The sequence below is a fragment of the Pseudorasbora parva genome, chromosome 7 (genome assembly GCF_024679245.1).
Source record: "Pseudorasbora parva isolate DD20220531a chromosome 7, ASM2467924v1, whole genome shotgun sequence".
NCBI lineage: Eukaryota > Metazoa > Chordata > Actinopteri > Cypriniformes > Gobionidae > Pseudorasbora > Pseudorasbora parva.
Window position 1 is genome coordinate 4,102,060 of NC_090178.1, and position 21,021 is coordinate 4,123,080.

The window sequence follows — 21,021 nt, forward strand, 5'->3', positions numbered from 1 at the left end:
CAGAGGACACAGAGACTTTGCTTTAGCCGGACCTAGGCTGTGGAAAGTTTACATCAGATCCGCATAGTCTTTAACCAGGTTCAAATCTTCTCTTAAAACCTGCTTTTAATTCATTCATTTATGTCGTAAATGTTTGGCTTTGACCTTGTCTCCTAACTTGTGTTATGTTCAGCGGTTTTTAAAATGTGACATATAAATAAACTTGAGATTTGAAATCCTCTCTTCATATTATACTCCTCTCATTTATTTAATAAAATTTCTTAGTAAAAACAGTAATATTGTGAAAAAGTATTTCAATTTAAAACAGCTGTTTTCTATGGCGATATTTTGTAAATTGTAATTTATTCCTGTGGTTTTCAGCATCATTACTCCAGTCTTCAGTGTCACATGATCCTTCACAAATCATTCTCATATGAGGATGTTCTGCTCAAAACATTTCTGATAGTTGTGCTGCTTTATATATTTGTGGAAACATAGTTTTTTTTAGGATTCTATGATGAATTCTAAAGTTTTGTAACATTAAAATTGAAATTTCTTTTGTAACATTAAATACTCTAAAAAAATGCTGGGTTGTTTCAACCCAAATTTGGGCCAAATATGGACAAACTCAACCATTGGGTTAAAAATGTAATATATGGACAAACTCAACCGTTGGGTTAAAAATGTAATATATGGACAAACTCAACCGTTGGATTAAAAATGTAATATATGGACAAACTCAACCGTTGGGTTAAAAATGTAATATATGGACAAACTCAACCGTTGGGTTCAAAATGTAAAATATGGACAAACTCAACCGTTGGGTTCAAAATGTAATATATGGACAAACTCAACCGTTGGGTTAAAAATGTAATATATGGACAAACTCAACCGTTGGGTTCAAAATGTAAAGCATGGACAAACTCAACAGTTGGGTTCAAAATGTAAAGCATGGACAAACTCAACTGTTGGGTTAAAAATCTAAAACATGGACAAACTCAACCGTTGGGTTAAAAATTTAATACATGGACAAACTCAACAGTTGGGTTAAAAATGTAAAATATGGACAAACTCAACCGTTGGGTTCAAAATGTAAAATATGGACAAACTCAACCGTTGGGTTCAAAATGTAAAACATGGACAAACTCAACCGTTGGGTTCAAAATGTAAAGCATGGACAAACTCAACTGTTGGGTTAAAAATCTAAAACATGGACAAACTCAACCGTTGGGTTAAAAATTTAATACATGGACAAACTCAACAGTTGGGTTAAAAATGTAAAATATGGACAAACTCAACCGTTGGGTTCAAAATGTAAAATATGGACAAACTCAACCGTTGGGTTAAAAATATCAAAATGGACACACTCAACCGTTGGGTTAAAAATAAAAAAATGGACACACTCAACCGTTGGGTTAAAAATGTTATATATGGACAAACTCAACCGATGGGTTAAAAATGTAAAACATGGACAAACTCAACCATTGGGTTAAAAATGTAAAACATGGACAAACTCAACTGTTGGGTTAAAAATTGTAAAACATGGACAAACTCAACTGTTGGGTTAAAAATTTAAAACATGGACAAACTCAACCGTTGGGTTAAAAATGTAAAATATGGACAAACTCAACCATTGGGTTAAAAATTTAAAATATGGACAAACTCAATCGTTGGGTTAAAAATGTAAAACATGGACATACTCAACCGATGGGTTAAAAATTTAAAACATGGACAAACTTAACCGTTGGGTTAAAAATGTAAAATATGGACAAACTCAACCGATGGGTTAAAAATTTAAAACATGGACATACTCAACTGTTGGGTTAAAAATGTAAAATATGGACAAACTCAATCGTTGGGTTAAACATTTCAAATATAACCTAACCCAATGGTTAGTTTTGCTATATTTGACCCAAATTTGGGTTGAAACAACCTAGCGTTTTTGAGTGTACATGTCTTTACTGTCACTTTTGATGAATTCATCGCATCCATATTACATTTCTGTAAAAAATAAAATCATACTGACCCAAACCTATTGAACGGTTGTGTACGTTAATTCTCAAATCAGCTGAGGTAGATCTGCACCCATAGGAAACAAACGAATGAGGAGAATTTTTAAAGATGATTTTCTTCTAAAGAACACGTCTCCTCTGGAGTTTCAGAAAAGATCTCAAATTAATCGCCAACTGTGGGCTGTATAACCTTTATTTTAACGTTCAAACTCGGTCTTCTTGGTGGTGAACTTTCCTTTTTTGGGGTTTATTTTGTCAAACAGTAAATAAACAGAATGACCTCAAATGATGAGAATTGAGTTTTTATTTGAGATTTTGTGTCTGCATGAAAGAATGATTGGGTTTTATTCTGGATTGCATGATTTATTTGTAACCTTAAATGTGCATGACTGGGAGAAAGACTAAAGAAATCCTGCGGGGAAACCTCAGGCATCTTTTGTTGGTCTTTTTTAAGTGTGATCAGATAACCAAACACCCGTATAAATGTTTAGACTCAGTGTTTGCTTCTCTCCTGCTTCAGCGAGGGCCGGCCACTCTTCGGCATTCGTGCATCCTGTAGGCGCACATGTAAAATATACCTGCAAAACAAAACACACACGTTCCTTGAGATCAACAGCACACTTTGGATATCAGACTAAAAAAATTCTTACTGACCTGCAAAAAAGTTCATGAGCAGAGCGACCCAGCCCAGAATGTAGGACCACGAGAAACGCCAATCGCCAAAACGCTTTCCGAGGAAGTTCACCGTCACGCCGGTGTAGATCGCCATAGCGAGCAGAACAAAGAGTGCTGGAGGAGAAAAGGATGAGAGAGCGCTTTAGATGACTTCTGTCAGCTCGCTCGAGTCGGCCGATACACTCTTAAAAATAAAGGTCCATGAAGAACCTTTTAATATCCAAAGGACCTTTCCATTGCACAAAAGGTTCTTTGTAGTGCAAAAAGGTTCTTTAGACTATAAAATGGCTCTTTAAAGAATCTTTCACAAAACTGTTCTTTGGGAAACCAAAACTGGTTCTTCTAAGGCATCACTGTGAAAACCCATTTTTGGTTCTTCCTGGCACCTTTATTTTTAAGCGTGTAGGTCACTGGAAGGGAAAGACTCACTGGAAATAAAAAACATGATCCCTGCAGCGAAGGAACGGTTGAATCTCTCAAAGGCGGAGAAGTGAGCGAAGGAGAGGATGCCTGCGATGATGCCCGCGAAACACGACATGGCTGAGAGGATCATGAAGGCCCGGGTCGCGTTCCAGTACGCTGAAATGAGAGAGATACGTTTGCTTAGACTGATGGAGGAACATGGATGTTCTAGCAACTCATAAGGCAAAAACGGCACATTATGTAATAAGTATTACGTTCATATTCTGATAAAACATTCATAATGCAATTATTTTCGCAAAATAATAAAATCTTGAGCTCATAATGTAATAATAGGGGGAGCAGTGGTTCAGTGGTTCATGTAGATTGTCTACAAACCAGAAGGTTGGTGTTTCGATCACCGGTTCTACCTGACCAAGTGTGGAGGTGTCCATGAGCAAGACACCTAACCCCAACTGCTCCCGACGAGCTGGATGAGCCTTACATGGCAGACACCGCTGTCGGTTTATGAATGAGAGTGAATGGGTGAATATGAGGCAAGATGTAAAGCGCTTTGGATGGCCATAGGGTCTGTTAAAAGCGCTATATAAATGCAGTCCATTTACCATTTTACCATAATAATTTTACCATTTTATGGAAATTATTACATTATAAACTTACCACACGTCATAATTTCATTATTGCAATAGCCTTTAAAAAAAAAAAAAATTAGTATTTCTATACAGTACATTTAAAAAAATCTAAAGCCAGTCATAAACTACCTGCAAAATGCATCATTTAAATATTTATGCAATTATTATTATTATGTTTATTCAATATAAAGCATTGGTGTTCCTTTACAGTACATTAAAAAAAAACTAAACTAAATTCAAATCCAGATAATCAAAAATAAATATATATTTTAATTTTAAACACCGGTAGAAGTTTTTCACCTTAATTACCAACCGGCAGCCATATCACCCTGTAGCCCAAGGTTTCTCACTGAAGCTAAGCAGGGCTGAGCCTGGTCAGTACCTTGATGGGAGACCAACTGGGAAAACCAGGAGCTGCTGGTAGAGGTGTTAGTGAGGCCAGCAGGGGGCGCTCACCCTGTGGTCTGTGTGGGTCCTAACACCCCAGTACAGTGATGATGACACTATACTGACAAAGAGCACCGTCTTTCGGATGAGACGTTAAACCGAGGTCATGACTTTTTCGGAAAAAGAGTAGGGGTGTAATCCTGGCGCTTTTCTAAGCGGATTAGCACTTCTGAGAGTACTTCGACTCGGCGCAGTAAAAGTCCCAGCTGAAAAACTCACTCTCTCATTTCTGTCAATAGGGGGGAGATGTGAGGGAGGATTTTTCAGCCGGGACTTTTTAACTGCACAGAGTCGAAGTACTCTCAGAAGTGCTATTCCGCCATACATTATAGTTCTCTTTTTAAATCCGCTTAGAAAAGCGCCACGTTTTATTTTATGTCACCATACTTGATCTTTCAACTATTGGTGTAACTGTATTTAAATAAGGAAAACGTGGAGGTGTTTGGTCACTTCTGACGTGATCTCTGTTTGGTTCCATAGTGAATGAACTGGGCTTAGTGGGCTAAGCTAAATGCTATCAGATCATCACCGCGCGTCAGAGAGATTAAGAGCACACACTGAGACGAGAGAGGGATGTATCAACTCGTCTTAGTTAAGGAAATAACAGTTTAATATGAAAAAGCGGTGAAGTATCCCTTTAAATGCCAAATCAAGTTTTGTATTGACAAAAATATTTTCCAAGCACTTTTGACAGTTATACATCGTCTGTTTAAATTAAGCACAACGCTACAATTTGGCTATTAATTCTATAGCATTTGATCGTTTGCAAGTGGACTGGGACAAAGGCAGGTCATATACATACTCAAAAAATGAGAGAACTGAAGACAGTTGGCATGGATATCGAAGATTACACAGCCAATAGAATTTGAAAAGTTTGTCTAGAGCACAAGTGAGGCTTTTGACATCAAGTGGAATAGCAAAATAATAATTATTTGCCACAATTACATACCGTTTTAAAGGGTTAGACGAAAGAGGTGTGTGTCAGCTCGTCTTAGTTAAGGGAATAACATAGTTTAATATGAAAAAGCGGTGAAGTAGCCCTTAAAGGAAATAACATGCACTCTTTAGGTAAATATGAATTATGTGTGTATGGTGTTGTGATGATTTCGTTGACTTCAATTTTTAAGTTTTTTAATCATATTTGATGTATGTTGTTATTTAAAGAAGTGTTTGATTAATGTTTTGTATGAATCATGTTTTTAAAATGCTTATTTTTGTATTGACTTTTTTATAAAAGCTAAATAAACACAATATATGATCAGTATTCAATGCTTCAGTGTGATTTCATGATAAGTGTACATATTGTATTCTGATCTAGCTTTTTCAATAATCTTTTAGAGTAAAAAATAAATAGTAAATCTATAACACACAGTTGTGTTGGATGTATACAAAAAGTACACATTAATGTGTTTACTAAAGTAACACATTTGTGTGTATATTTTCACAACACATATTCTGTGTTGTATTTAACACAACATGTGTTGTCCCTGCAGCACACTCAGAACATGTGTTGGAAACAATGTTGTGCTGTTTTTAACACATTTGTTTTAAGTGTGTTCATTTGTGTTCTGAAGATGAACGAAGGGCTTACGGGTGTCCAACGACATGAGGGTGAGTAATTAATGAAATGATTTTCCTTTTTGGGTGAACTAACCTTTTGTCATAAACTTAAAGGGAAATCTGAGTCGCATTATATTTTGAACCCCACTGAACCAGGAGTGTATGAGAGAGGGGTGTGTATGTTTGGGAAACATGTTTGAAAATGTCAGTGACGGTATGATTCAGTAAATAAATACTATCACACACTCACCAATACTGTCAGTCTGCGTGTAGCATTTGCCAGACATGCAGTATCTCCACAGGCCCTGGTGAGCGAAGCTGCCGGACAGTCTGTACTGCATCCAGTAATCCGTCGCCGTGGAGACCACCAGCAGGATGTTGCCCACGATGGCACAGAACAAACCCCCTCCCATAAAGCTGTACATCCTGAGGAACACGCTGAGCTAAACACACTAAGAGCACAGAGGAGACACATTACACACAACATTGACACAGGCCGTCATTTCAACAGCCCACTTTAGACATCTTAGAGGGTTAGTTCACCCAAAAATGTAAATTTGATATTTATCTGCTGACCCCCAGGGCGTCCCAGATGTAGGTGTGTTTGTTTCTTCAGGAGAACACAAATGAAGATTTTTAACTCAACTGTTGCTCGTATAATGCATGTCAATGGGGTGTAATTCTATGAGAGTGAAAAACACACAGACATACGAATCCATATTAAACCCTACGGCTCGTAATGATACATTGATGTCTTAAGACACCAAACGATTCGTTTCTGCGAGAAAACGACCAGTATTTGTTTTTTACCTCATAGCAGACAAATCTTATCTAGTGTTCCCATGCGTCACATTTACATTTTACATTTATGCATTTGGCAGACGCTTTTATCCAAAGCGAATTACATTGCATTCAATTTACACATTTTTACATTATTGTCAGTTCAGCGTCATTACTTCCATCAAAGAAGGTCAAAACCTGGCGCGATCATAGAAATGTGTACATAGATACCTCATTAGTGCATGCGGATTCGGTCGAATGAGGAATCCATGTACACATTTCTATGATCGCACCTTCTTCGGCGGAAGTAATGACGCATGGGAACACTGGATAAGATTTGTCTGCTATGAGGTAAAAAACAAAAAACAAATACTGTTGTTTTTCTCTCAGAAACCGATCGTTTGGTGTCTTAAGACATCAATGTGTCTGCACGAGCTGTAGGGTTTAATATGGATTTGTATGTCTGTGTGTTTTCCACTCTCATATAAAAAAAAACATTGACATGCATTAAACGAGCAACGGTTGGAGTAAAAAATCTTAATTTGTGTTCTCCAGAAGAAACAAACACACCTACATGTTGGATGCCCTGGGGGTCAGCAGATAAATAAAAAAATATATATTTTTGGGTGAACTATCCCTTTAAGTAACTTTGCAAGTACATATCAACTAACTCTCATGAGAGCATTAGTAGAGTGTTAGGTTAGGGTTCGGGTTAGTAGAATAAGCTCACATTGCAAAGTTACTTAAAGTTATAGTATCTAAATTGGACCATCGAAATAAAGTGTTACCCATTTCATTCGAAAATGCGAAAATAGATAATATACATTCTTTTTAATAAAGAAAACAAGGCCTTTTTTGTACTTAAATATGCTTTAATTTTTAATGAAAATATCACAATACACAATGTATTTAAGTAAGATTTGTGCACATCCTCTGAAACAGCTCTGTTTAATTTACATAGCACCTTGAAACCCAACAAAAAATGTATATTGCTCTTTACTATTTTGCCGCCATGGCTATTTTCTTCATGAAGTGGAACATCTAGTTTGCATTGGTCATTCTACGCTTAACTCCTCACATAGCCAGATTTATATCACAGGTCGTACGTGCGTTTCCTGTGTTATCACCGTCCACATCAGAGTTTGCACAAGCAAAACAACCTCAGCATCATGATATTAATCACTTCTTCGGAATACACCATTTGGCAAGGAGTTGGAAACACAACTGATGTAAACAAAAGAGCTGGAAACCAAACCCATGTAAAAACAGCAGAGTGACAACCAGAGCTATAATTATGATCATCAAAAAATGTGACAAGAGGCTGAAACACAAGTACATGAATAAAGATGCTACACAAGCTCAATTTCACAAATTGGTGCTTTGCAAAATATAGCAGATCCTCACTCTGCATTGCCACAGGGGGCGCCAGAACATCTTTCAGTGTGAAGAGAGGCTTATAAACATGTCAAACCCTATATTTAACCCTCTGGTGCTGCTCGTGTGGAGGCCAAAAATTACTGATTGTTTTTTTTTATTTCAATTAAATGTACTATACAGGTCCTTCTAAAAAAATTAGCATATTGTGATAAAGTTCATTATTTTCCATAATGTAATGATAAAAATTTAACTTTCATATATTTTAGATTCATTGCACACCAACTGAAATATTTCAGGTCTTTTATTGTTTTAATACTGATGATTTTGGCATACAGCTCATGAAAACCCAAAATTCCTGTCTCAAAAAAATTGCATATCATGAAAAGGTTCTCTAAACGAGCTATTAACCTAATCATCTGAATCAACTAATTAACTCTAAACACCTGCAAAAGATTCCGGAGGCTTTTAAAAACTCCCAGCCTGGTTCATTACTCAAAACCGCAATCATGGGTAAGACTGCCGACCTGACTGCTGTCCAGAAGGCCATCATTGACACCCTCAAGCGAGAGGGGAAGACACAGAAAGACATTTCTGAACGAATAGGCTGTTCCCAGAGTGCTGTATCAAGGCACCTCAGTGGGAAGTCTGTAGGAAAGAAAAAGTGTGGGAAAAAACGCTCCACAATGAGAAGAGGTGGCCGGACTCTGAGGAAGATTGTGGAGAAGGACCGATTCCAGACCTTGGGGGACCTGCGGAAGCAGTGGACTGAGTCTGGAGTAGAAACATCCAGAGCCGCCGTGCACAGGCGTGTGCAGGAAATGGGCTACAGGTGCCGCATTCCCCAGATCAAGACACTTTGGGCTACAGAGAAGCAGCACTGGACTGTTGCTCAGTGGCCCAAAGTACTTTTTTCGGATGAAAGCAAATGTTGCATGTCATTCGGAAATCAAGGTGCCAGAGTCTGGAGGAAGACTGGGGAGAAGGAAATGCCAAAATGCCTGAAGTCCAGTGTCAGGTACCCACAGTCAGTGATGGTCTGGGGTGCCATGTCAGCTGCTGGTGTTGGTCTGCTGTTTTATCAAGGGCCGGGTCAATGCAGCTCGCTATCAGGAGATTTTGGAGCACTTCATGCTTCCATCTGCTGAAAAGCTTTATGGAGATGAAGATTTGGTTTCTCAGCACGACCTGGCACCTGCTCACAGTGCCAAAACCACTGGTAAATGGTTTACTGACCATGGTATTACTGTGCTCAACTCTCCTGACCTGAACCCCATAGAGAATCTGTGGGATATTGTGAAGAGAAAGTTGAGAGACGCAAGACCCAACACTCTGGATGAGCTATCGAAGCATCCTGGGCCTCCATAACACCTCAGCAGCGCCACAGGCTGATCGCCTCCATGCCACGCCGCATTGAAGCAGCCATTTCTGCACAAGGTTTCCTGACCAAGTATTGAGTGCATAACTGAACATAATTATTAATCGTCATCGTAGCTGCATGTCCACTGTGAGAGACATAATAAAAATAAAGAAATCACAATGTATGATTTTTTAACTATTTACAGCTGCAAATAAGTATTTGAACACCTGTCTATCAGCTATAATTCTGACCCTCAAAGACCTGTTAGTCTGCCTTTAAAATGTCCACCTCCACTCCATTTATTATCCTAAATTAAATGCACCTGTTTGAGGTCTTTAGCTGCATAAAGACACCTGTCCACCCCATACAACCAGTAAGAATCCAACTACTAACATGGCCAAGACCAAAGAGCTGTTCAAAGGCACTCAAGACAAAATTGTACACCTCCACAATGCTGGAAAGGGCTACGGGGAAATTGCCAAGCAGCTTGGTGAAAAAAGGTCCACTGTTGGAGCAATCATTAGAAAATGGAAGAAGCTAAACATGACTGTCAATTAGTGATCGACTGATATATCGGATTCCCGATATTTTAACATTTAAATATTTACATTTTATTCAATATTTAAAGGGGGGGGGGGGGGGGTGAAACACTCAGTTTCAGTCAATCTCATGTCAATCTTGAGTACCTATAGAGTAGTATTGCATCCTTCATATCTCCGAAAAGTCTTTAGTTTTATTATATTTGTAAAAGAAAAATGGGCTGTACCGAGTCTTTCCGGAAAAAAACGAGCGCCTGGAGGCGTATCATGTGGGCGGAGCTAAAGAATGACGAGCGAGCAAAGCGGTGGCGTCCTCAAGCGTGGAGAATCTAATTCGGAGGCTGAAATAGAAACAGCAGGACGTCCGTCTCTCTGGTATGTACTGTCAACATTTGTCTTTACTTTCAGTTTATGAGGACATGATTCGGTTTATGGACTATTGTATGCGACTAGACCTTAGAAGTAGCAAGCAAAACGGTTTTGCACGTCAGACTAGTGTAACGTTATACAGAGAACAGTAACCGTTAGCACATTTGAATGAAGAAGCAAGCGATCGTGTTGTTTACTGATGTTTACTCACGCGACGATAGCCGACAGCACAGACATTTGAAGCAGTTTTACTCACCGGCTGCTTCCAAAGCAGGACCGAACCTTTATCGCTGGGACCGCTCTGTCAAAAACACACTTCTTGGAGTGTGGAGATCCACTTTGCGATGCGACTGAAGCATTTCTGCGTTCAAATCGGTTCAAATGCAGCGCTGCCTTCCCGGAATACTGTGCTGAAGCGTTGAAGTCGCTTAATGTCAAAGTGGAGGAATGAAGTGGAGCGCGGCGCGGACTATAACCGACATTAGAGTTCACGGACGACTGGATCTGCACCTGAGTGCGCTGTCTGGGTCTGGGACTGGATCACGCGCGCGCGCGCGCACCCTACCGGGAGAAGAGCCCGTACGGCCCATACAAGGACCTTCCGCTCTATTAACGTCAAGTAGACCCATACTCGAAAAAAACTCTCCGAAACTTGTGAGAAACTGGAAGGAGTATTTTTAACACAGAAATACTCCATCAAACGTCCAACATTAGTTTTTGAAACTTTGTCTATGTTTAGGATGGGAATCCAAGTCTTTAACAGTGTAATAAGCTCAGTATGCATGAAACAGCATTTCACCCCCCCTTTAAAAAATGTATAGACATTTACGTTTATTATAATAAAAAAAGGCACAAAATACAATTTTCAATATTTATATGAAATAAATATTTTTCAAAGAATGTTTACTCTAAAAAGGAAAGCGCAAATCAAAGTTGTTTCAAATTTTCAGGTTGATATATATAAAAAAGGAGCTTTCAATATGATTTTGTTTGGGTGTAGTACCAAATGCTCCCAGTAGATGAAATTTATTTCCCATTCGTTTGCAATGCAATAATTTTTGACTGTATTTAAGGAACATTTAACATTTTGAAACATGTACATTGTGTGTGTGTTTGTGCGCGCGCATGTTTTTGTGACCGATGAGGACACAAATGTGAATAATGACATGGGTATGACAAGGAGTGGGGGAAATTACCAATGTCCCCACTTTTCAAAATGCTTATAAATCATACAAGATGAGTTTTTTTAGAAAGTAAAAATGCAGAATGTTTCCTGTGATGGGTAGGTTTAGGGGCAGGGACAGTGTAGGGATTGTAAATACGGTTTGTACAGTATAAAAACCATTACCCCTATGGAATGTCCCCATATGTCACAAAAACAAACGTGTGTGTGCGTGTATATTTTTCAGTCAAAGAGCTTAAAGGGTCAAAATGTTGAATAAATACAAAAATAAATTTAAAGATTAAAATGGTGAACATATAATTTACAGAGTCTATAGGTTGGGATACAAAATTAAGGCTGCACCGATATGAAAATTTTTGCGGATACCGATAATTCTTTAATACACTGATAGTATATTTGAAAGCCGATAACCGATATATTGATCGATAAATCTAAATCCAATTTTTTATATAATATTATTTCTCTCAATTAAAAGCCATGTCCCAAACACATATTTAAAATAGTTTTCATTATAATTTTATGTAGTTATGACAGGCTTGCGCTGAATTTTCCTTTTTGAAGTGATTCTAGTCATATTTCAAGAGATTCAAAACCATCACAGCGAACAGTGAAGTATCACAGCTGAAGGAAATAATACATTATTTATCGGCTTTAATATATCGGCCACATTTTCTTATTGGGGTGAAAAAAATAACATTAAAAAATATTGGCTGATACCGATATATTGTGCATCCCTTACAATTGATATACTTTTGAACCTAAATTGCTCATCTTGCTCTGCTCTGTGACATACCGTCGGAAAAGTCACGCTAGACGTAAGCCGAAGTGCTGCCTCAAGCAAATGTGCAAACACTAATACAAACGCCTAGCTTTACATGGTCATACTCAAGTCTAGTCAGAATATGAGTCTGATGCTCCATTGGGCTGTGATTATGGGGCGTGTTTCAACTGAACCAGGAAAGACCTCAATTGGACAGACCTACAACCAATCAGAGCAGCTGAGCGATGCATTACGTCAGTCGTCAAATGTCAACAGAGCTCAACTGCACTGTGTTGCCAAGTCCACGTTTTTTTCTGCGTGAAGCGACTATTATGTGATATATAGACCTATGAGTGCCAATTTTGGCAGGCAACCTTGCCAAAATAACACACATTTTACCCCCCAAACACCATTTTTTCCCCAGAGAACCCCCCGAGAAGCTATTGTTTAGGGCTAGTAGTTGGCGGGTTTTGTTGTAAAAACTTGGCAACCCTATCTGCACGTGCGCTGGAATAAACGATCTTTGCCGGTATTGTAAAAAAATAAAATAATTGAATGATACACAGAGTACTTACCCAACATGATCATCATTTCTGAGAGAAATTGTGATGGTGAATGCAGATACAAACAAGCTCTCCGTTCAGGATTCGAACAAATATAATCCAAGCCTCTTTGATGACGTGATGATAATGTTATTATTACGTTATTACGTTATCTGTCCGTCATCGTCTAAAGCCCGCCCTGATGATTTCATTGGTCCGAACAGTTTCTGTTCGGGGATAATTACTCCTCTATGGATCGAGGCCAGACCAAACCGCCCAACCTAAAAATGTTGTGGGCGGGGCTAATTTCGGCTGGCATTCAGGCTAACAAACGCCCTTACAAAAAAAAAAAAATCCATCTCCAACTTTAAAATCTTCCGCCATCATTGTTTTACCTTCCTTCGCTAAAGGATGTTTGTGTTAGTCTTTACACGAGCGCTATGTAAACACAGGGTGGTACTTCTGCCTACGTCTAGCGTGACCTTTCGCATGTGATTACGCAATCTTCGGCCGGAGGAGAGCAGCGCAAGATGAGCAATTTAGGTTAAAGGTATATAAATGTTGTCTTAATTGTATAAATCTTGTATAAATCTTGAAAATTTCTGATGGTTTGTCTGGATCAGACTCTATTCCTCTGGGATCATCAGAGCCATCAGGAACTCTTTCTCTGAAACTGCATTGATTTGGACCTTCAACCGTTGGTTCCCATTGAAGCCCATCATGTGGAGAAAAATCCTGGAATGTTTTCCTCAAAAATAATAATTTTTTTCGACTGAAGAAAGAACGACATGAAGATCTTGGATATGATGGGCGTGAGTTCATTTCAAAGTCAACTAATCTTTTAAATCATGAGTTCAGCACATATGTTATGAAAATGCATGAATGAATTATTTATTTTCTAAAACATATGTTCCAAATTTTAGGTTGATATCTCAAAAACTGAGCTTTCAGTAAGATTTAGTTCGGGCGCAGCACCAAACACTTCCACTAGACAATTTGCAATGCGCTCATTTTTGACCGCGAGGAGTACGATCATTGTGTGATCATCGAAGTGTGATCATTTAACATTTTCTAATCATGTCCATGATTTGTGTGAGATACTTCTTTATATTTGAAAGCTAATAACCAATATGTTGGCAGATAAAATTGATTTTTAAATGCCTGATTACAAAAACAAAAGTCTCAGCATTAAAAGCCATGTACTAATCACTTCAACATAAATCAAACCAAAAATGTACAGTAGCCTAGTAAGTTTTAAAATTAATTTTACACTCCTATAGCCAACTTTCCTTACCAAAATAAAACCAAAAAAATTCTAATCATATTCAAAACGCATCTAAAGTGTCTCAGCTGAAGGAAAAAATCAATTATTTATAGGCTTTAAGATATCGAACAAATCTTATCAGACCGATAACATTAAAAATGAACATATATCGGCCAAACCGATATGGTTACCGATATACCGTGCATCCATAGCAAAAACGTTCAGAGTAACAGGGAATAAAAGTTGAATTTCAACATGAAACTGTCCTTGACATTGCATTTTGTCATAAATAGTCTTTAAACAGAGTTAAAAAATATTTGACAGTTAAAAAAAATCAATGAACCAATGATATCTGTGCAAATATTAGATGGTCAGAGTCAGTTTGGAAACTGGAAACTGCAGCAAACTATCACATTTATCCTGCAAACCATCACAAATCTGAATGTATTAGTCAGTGACTCTGGTCTAAGGTGCCGGATGGATTCTTACCTGAGCTCTTCAGGAGAAATGAACCTGCTTAAGAACTGACCTTCCCAGAGGGAAAGAGAGAGAAAGTGGGATCCCGCAGCAAGCTTAACGTCAAAAAGGACCCGGTAGGATAAATTCCAAAAAGTTATCCTCTCGGCTTTTCTGTTGATGGTGGCAAAATCCTTTAAAACAAGCCACACAGAACAAATGCACTTGAGCTTGATGGAGTTGGAGGCACGTGACGTTGGGTTTGGAGGGGGAAGGGACTTTTTTACGCTCTTTTTGTTACATTGGCCGTTCTGGAACTGTGATGTGCATAGGCTTGCAGTACTGCGGCGCTCAATGCAACATGCTGAAGCGCACACTTTCATTCAGGTGCTGGTGACACGCTATGATGGCGCTTATGCACATTTCATTCACATCACATGTCCATGACTCTTTTTTGGCAGCACCGCAATGACTGATTTATAAGGGCTTCATATAAAGGAGATCTTCTAGTGCATGAGAGAGAAAAATGGAGCAGCAACATTTGTAACAAGAAACCTTGTTCATACTGACTTTCTTACTAAGTACTTTGGTCTTGTTTTCCAGTACAAATATATAAACATCCTTAAATCAAGATACATTTACTAGAAAAGCTAAATTAGTTAGGATATTAAGTTCTGAAAAATGTATGAAAGTTAGGTTTGGAACAAATATCTACCAATGTTGTCGGAAAAATAAATTCATTTTCTTTTTGAATCAAGATTACTTTTCTGACCCCATTGGCAGATTTTTATTCTTGTTTTAATCACAAACTCACTTCGTTTTGAAACTTAATATCTTATGTATTTTAAGAATGCTTAGATATTTGTACTGGAAAACGAGAAATATGAATAATTTTTTGCAGTACAGCATATTTTTGTCTCATTGTTCAGAAGAAAATATATTTAAACGTTTGGAAGTTCATATATAGATTTTGGAAATAGGAAAGAAATTTTAAAGGATGGAAAGGAAAGTCTTTCCTAAAGAAATGTGAGAAATAATAATAGATACAATTGAGTCTTTATAAGAGTATAGATCTATCTCATTTAGTATTTTTTTCTTGTTTCTAGTCTAAATATCTAACAATTCTTAAATCAAGATGCATTTACTAGATAAGTAAAATTATATAAAATATTTTTGCTTGTTTTCTGGGTTAAAATATCAAAATAAAGAGAGTTTTTGCTTAAAACAGGCAAAATGATCTGCCAATGGGGTGAGAAAAATAATCTTAGAAACAAGATTTCAATCAGAAATTCTCTCACATTTTTCTCAGATAATTTTGCTTATTTTAAGAAAAACTCACTTCATTTTTATTTGATTTTTAAGAAAACAAGGAAAATTACTAAGTAAGAAGAGCATTTTTTGCAGTGTATAAAATGAATGCAGCTCCAACCATTTGATGTGGGTGAATTTGATGAGAAATGTTTGAGTTTATTCATTGCAGACTTTGTGTTTTAAGACAATATTGATATTCTGAGTCTTTTTTAGAGAAAGTGAAGTGACGTGTGGATCACCATACTTGGAATTTGTGCTTTGCATTTAAGTGCACACACACAGTAGGAAACACACACACCCAGAGCAGTGACAAATTGCTCCTCCATTGAGGGTGGATGAGAGCGCTGGTTATTTACTCCCCCCACCAACAATTGCTGCCAGATCTGAGACTAAAGGGTTACAAGTTCGACTCTTAAACCATTAGGCCACGACTGCCCCCGTTAAGCAAAAAAGACTGGCCTAATGGTTAAGAAAAACAGGAGGCTTTAGCTTATCAACTGTGATCGGCATACTTTACAATTTTTTTTATATTATTTGAAAGAAGTTAATGGCTCCCAGACTGCATCAGAGGATTTTATGTTTTTTCAGAACATTTTAAAAACAAGTGAGGGGTTGACACTGTTTCTTATGCATTGGAGTGAGCCAATCATAACAGTGACCATTTTAACTGGCAAGCCTTATTAAAGGAGCCGCATCTTAAAAACACAGAATGAGGGTTGAAAATAAATGTTTTCCATATATCTATTTATTTTTCCACATATATATATATATATATATATATATATATATATATATATATATATATATATATATATATACAGTATTGTTCAAAATAATAGCAGTACAATGTGACTAACCAGAATAATCAAGGTTTTTCGTATATTTTTTTATTGCTACGTGGCAAACAAGTTACCAGTAGGTTCAGTAGATTCTCAGAAAACAAACAAGACCCAGCATTCATGATATGCAGGCTCTTAAGGCTGTGCAATTGGGCAATTAGTTGAATTAGTTGAAAGGGGTGTGTTCAAAAAAATAGCAGTGTGGCATTCAATCACTGAGGTCATCAATTTTGTGAAGAAACAGGTGTGAATCAGGTGGCCCCTATTTAAGGATGAAGCCAACACTTGTTGAACATACATTTGAAAGCTGAGGAAAATGGGTCGTTCAAGACATTGTTCAGAAGAACAGCGTACTTTGATTAAAAAGTTGATTAGAGAGGGGAAAACCTATAAAGAGGTGCAAAAAATGATAGGCTGTTCAGCTAAAATGATCTCCAATGCCTTAAAATGGAGAGCAAAACCAGAGAGACGTGGAAGAAAACGGAAGACAACCATCAAAATGGATAGAAGAATAACCAGAATGGCAAAGGCTCAGCCAATGATCACCTCCAGGATGATCAAAGACAGTCTGGAGTTACCTGTAAGTACTGTGACAGTTAGAAGACGTCTGTGTGAAGCTAATCTATTTTCAAGAATCCCCCGCAAAGTCCCTCTGTTAAAAAAAAGGCATGTGCAGAAGAGGTTACAATTTGCCAAAGAACACATCAACTGGGCTAAAGAGAAATGGAGGAACATTTTGTGGACTGATGAGAGTAAAATTGTTCTTTTTGGGTCCAAGGGCCACAGGCAGTTTGTGAGACGACCCCCAAACTCTGAATTCAAGCCACAGTACACAGTGAAGACAGTGAAGCATGGAGGTGCAAGCATCATGATATGGGCATGTTTCTCCTACTATGGTGTTGGGCCTATTTATCGCATACCAGGGATCATGGATCAGTTTGCATATGTTAAAATACTTGAAGAGGTCATGTTGCCCTATGCTGAAGAGGACATGCCCTTGAAACGGTTGTTTCAACAAGACAATGACCCAAAACACACTAGTAAATGGGCAAAGTCTTGGTTCCAAACCAACAAAATTAATGTTATGGAGTGGCCAGCCCAATCTCCAGACCTTAATCCAATTGAGAACTTGTGGGGTGATATCAAAAATGCTGTTTCTGAAGCAAAACCAAGAAATGTGAATGAATTGTGGAATGTTGTTAAAGAATCATGGAGTGGAATAACAGCTGAGAGGTGCCACAAGCTGGTTGACTCCATGCCACACAGATGTCAAGCAGTTTTAAAAAACTGTGGTCTTACAACTAAATATTAGTTTAGTGATTCACAGGATTGCTAAATCCTGGAAAAAAAAATGTTTGTACAAAATAGTTTTGAGTTTGTACAGTCAAAGGTAGACACTGCTATTTTTTTGAACACACCCCTTTCAACTAATTGCCCAATTGCACAGCCTTAAGAGCCTGCATATCATGAATGCTGGGTCTTGTTTGTTTTCTGAGAATCTACTGAACCTACTGGTAACTTGTTTGCCATGTAGCAATAAAAAATATACTAAAAACCTTGATTATTCTGGTTAGTCACATTGTACTGCTATTATTTTGAACAATACTGTATATGGAAAAATAATATATATATATGGAAAAAACGTATAAAAAACTTTAACATTATAAGTGAACCTCAGGAACATATTAAAATAAAATAAAAAATTCATAATACTTGTAAAGTGTTATGGGTAAGACTACAGAAACTGATCAGCATGTTCCTGAACCAACATTGCAATCAACCAATCAGATTTCAGTGACACGTTTACAGTTTGTCAAGTTAACGCCTGTTTCACTCATTCTCCGTCTGCGTTGTGTGTGCGGTGCGTGTTGCGTTGTGTGTGCGGTGCAGGATCCGCACGCCCTGTTGTGTTTTCACATATGCTGCGTTTGCAGTCCGCAACTGATCCGCGGTTGCATAGGCTACCACAAACACAGCATTTATTCATTATTTTTATTTAAAATCCAAAAGTTGTTACTGAACATGGCTCGTCAGAATTGTAATTCTCTTTTTTACTCTTTCATAGAAGTCAGGTTAGCGTACTACATTTAAACAACATTTTATTCAATTACTTAATTTATATTTATATAGCCTAGTCCTTTAGATTTAGCTCACACAAGTGGAAAAACATTTAAACAGGTTATAGCCTAAAATCACAAACATTTTAAAAGAGAAACTTACAAAAGGGTATTCAAAAACAGCCGACTCTCGTCTTTTCTTTCGTTTTTAAACCCTTTTAAAAGAAATCCTGCATGTTATAAATAACTTTATTTTCCACCTCCCAGAAAGGACGAGTGCAATCCATTATGGCACTTTTTTTAACCTAAATGCCAGGTAAGGTGTCGTTTCCTTGCTTTACTTGAGAAAAAAGCCATGTGTTGACTTTAAAACAAGAGTATATTTTAAATGATATGCATCTGTGGTGAAATTACTAGATGTTCGCCTCAGTACATGTTTATTTTAATGCGAACAATGTTCTGTAACTTTAATGCAGGAGTGCAAAAATTAGACTCGGTACGGAAACGATCGTCGCACTGCTGCAGACGCACCGCTCCTGGAACGGACTGACGGACCGCATCCGCGTGCGGTGTGAAAGCTGTAATCCGGTAACATGGGTACGGGAAAAAATACGCACCGCACACGCACTGCAGACGGAGTATGTGTGAAACGGGTGTTAGGCTTAAAACCAGGGTTGGGTGCTTTTACATCAGTGTTATTCACCTCTGATGTTATGGATAACTTATGGGTAGGGCTAGGTTTAGGGGTAGGGATATATATCAAATTAACTCGGAAAAATCAGGATGTGTGATAAGACTATAGGTTATGGGTGAGCTCACAGCCTGTCAAAGTCACACGGTGGTGGCCATTCTCACGCACGGGTTCACCGAAGGCAAAGGTCCCAATCGCTCAGGCTGCAACATGTGGAAAAACACAGGAAACAGACAGTGAACACAAACATGGCGTCACGTCTCATTAAGCACGTTTACATGCACACCAGTAAGCTGATAACTCACAAATATCATCTTATTGAAACAACCAGTTTTCCCTGTTTACGTGCAAACCAGTAAACTGACAATGCAAGTAAACCCGGTTTACATTTAAACCGGTTATTTCCTTGTAGTGACGTCAAAAATAATAATGTCTGACATATTCCAAATGTTACATCAGTTATGATGTTAAATAAAGCGTGCACCGTGTCACAGCGGGAGATTTACGGCTCATATTATTCTCTCATGCAGTTCCAGAGCCTCTTCTACTTCTGCTGCATGAGATGAGAACACATCTTTACAATTTTCTGGGTCTTAAAAGAGTCTGCGTTTGTGATATATGTCCTTATTTCATGCAAACCACTCGCTGGATGCATTTAAATCTGCTCTAAGTTTGCGTTTTTGTCCCCTATCACACATGCGTGCTTCAATAAGCCGACAGAAAGCAGGTTAATGCGTTTACATGCAGCACAAAATCGGGGTAAGAGGCAAAAAAAGACCTGTGTTGACCGGTTTATGCTTACGCCGTTTATGACCTTACTCTGATAAAAGAAAACGGGTTACCGCGTTTACATGACCATGTTCATGGTCGGCTTATTAGGCATAATCGGCTTAAGAACGTGCATGTAAACACACCCACTGATGTTGAGCTGAAGTTGATTGGAGTCTGTACTCAGGTGGTGGTTTCAGTCGTCCTCTCAGCAGAGTTTGAGGCTTCAGAGATCGACAGACAACAGCCTGAAGAGAAGAGAAAAACCCTTTAGAGAAGATGAACAGCCTCACAATCACACAGACAATGGCCTCTCTCACCTTCTCCTCTGCTTTTGATGCAGGATACCTGGGGTTTTGATCTGCCGAGGAACAGGATGCATTAGTTCAAATTCAAGGAGATGCATTTGAAGCCAACGTAAAAATGCAACACACTTAATAATAAACATTAATGAAATGAAAACACTTTACTAGGGGTGTCACCGACTAAGGATTTACACATTTGAATCAGAATTTTCGAATGTCTCTATGGTCAACCAAAAGCCGAATCATCTGTGTGTGTGTGTAAACCATAGACTGGGAAAAAATAAATAAACGGTATAAACGGGTTGGGAAGGGCAGGACACTATAGTCAGCAGGAGGCTAAGACTATTTTTATTTTACTTTACACACGGCACACAGCCACCACTTTTAATAAAGTGATCAAAACTAGGCTACACTACACATTAGTAAATTTACCGCTCTCTCATAACATTTAAAAGCCGCGATCGAAACACAGAACATCACACAAATATATAAAAGAACATTTTGATAAATAAACCTAAAAAAAATACCGGCCTAGAGAGGAAAAGAACACTTTGAGTGCGTTTATATGCACGTTCTTCAGCCGATTGTGCCTAAAGAGGGTCGCACACCGGACTGAAGCTCAGCGCCGTGTCTCAGGATCTCACACCAGGCAGACGTGAACATTATATACGTGCGAGCTCAATTTTAAATCGACTTCT

General features: G+C 38.1%; 1 protein-coding gene across 1 annotated transcript in view; it reads right to left on the reverse strand.

The window, feature by feature from the left end:
* Window positions 1–6,108: 6,108 nt before the first annotated feature.
* vsig10l (V-set and immunoglobulin domain containing 10 like) overlaps window positions 6,109–21,021 on the reverse strand; it is a 34,967-nt gene continuing 20,054 nt past the window's right edge. The window contains exons 10-13 of the mRNA XM_067449497.1: window positions 20,339–20,379; window positions 20,165–20,266; window positions 19,379–19,453; window positions 6,109–6,177 (exon numbers count right to left, since the gene is read on the reverse strand). Of these exons, the coding sequence (XP_067305598.1) occupies window positions 19,391–19,453; window positions 20,165–20,266; window positions 20,339–20,379 (206 nt within the window). The 3' untranslated portion in view covers window positions 6,109–6,177; window positions 19,379–19,390. The remainder of the gene's footprint in view (window positions 6,178–19,378; window positions 19,454–20,164; window positions 20,267–20,338; window positions 20,380–21,021) is intronic.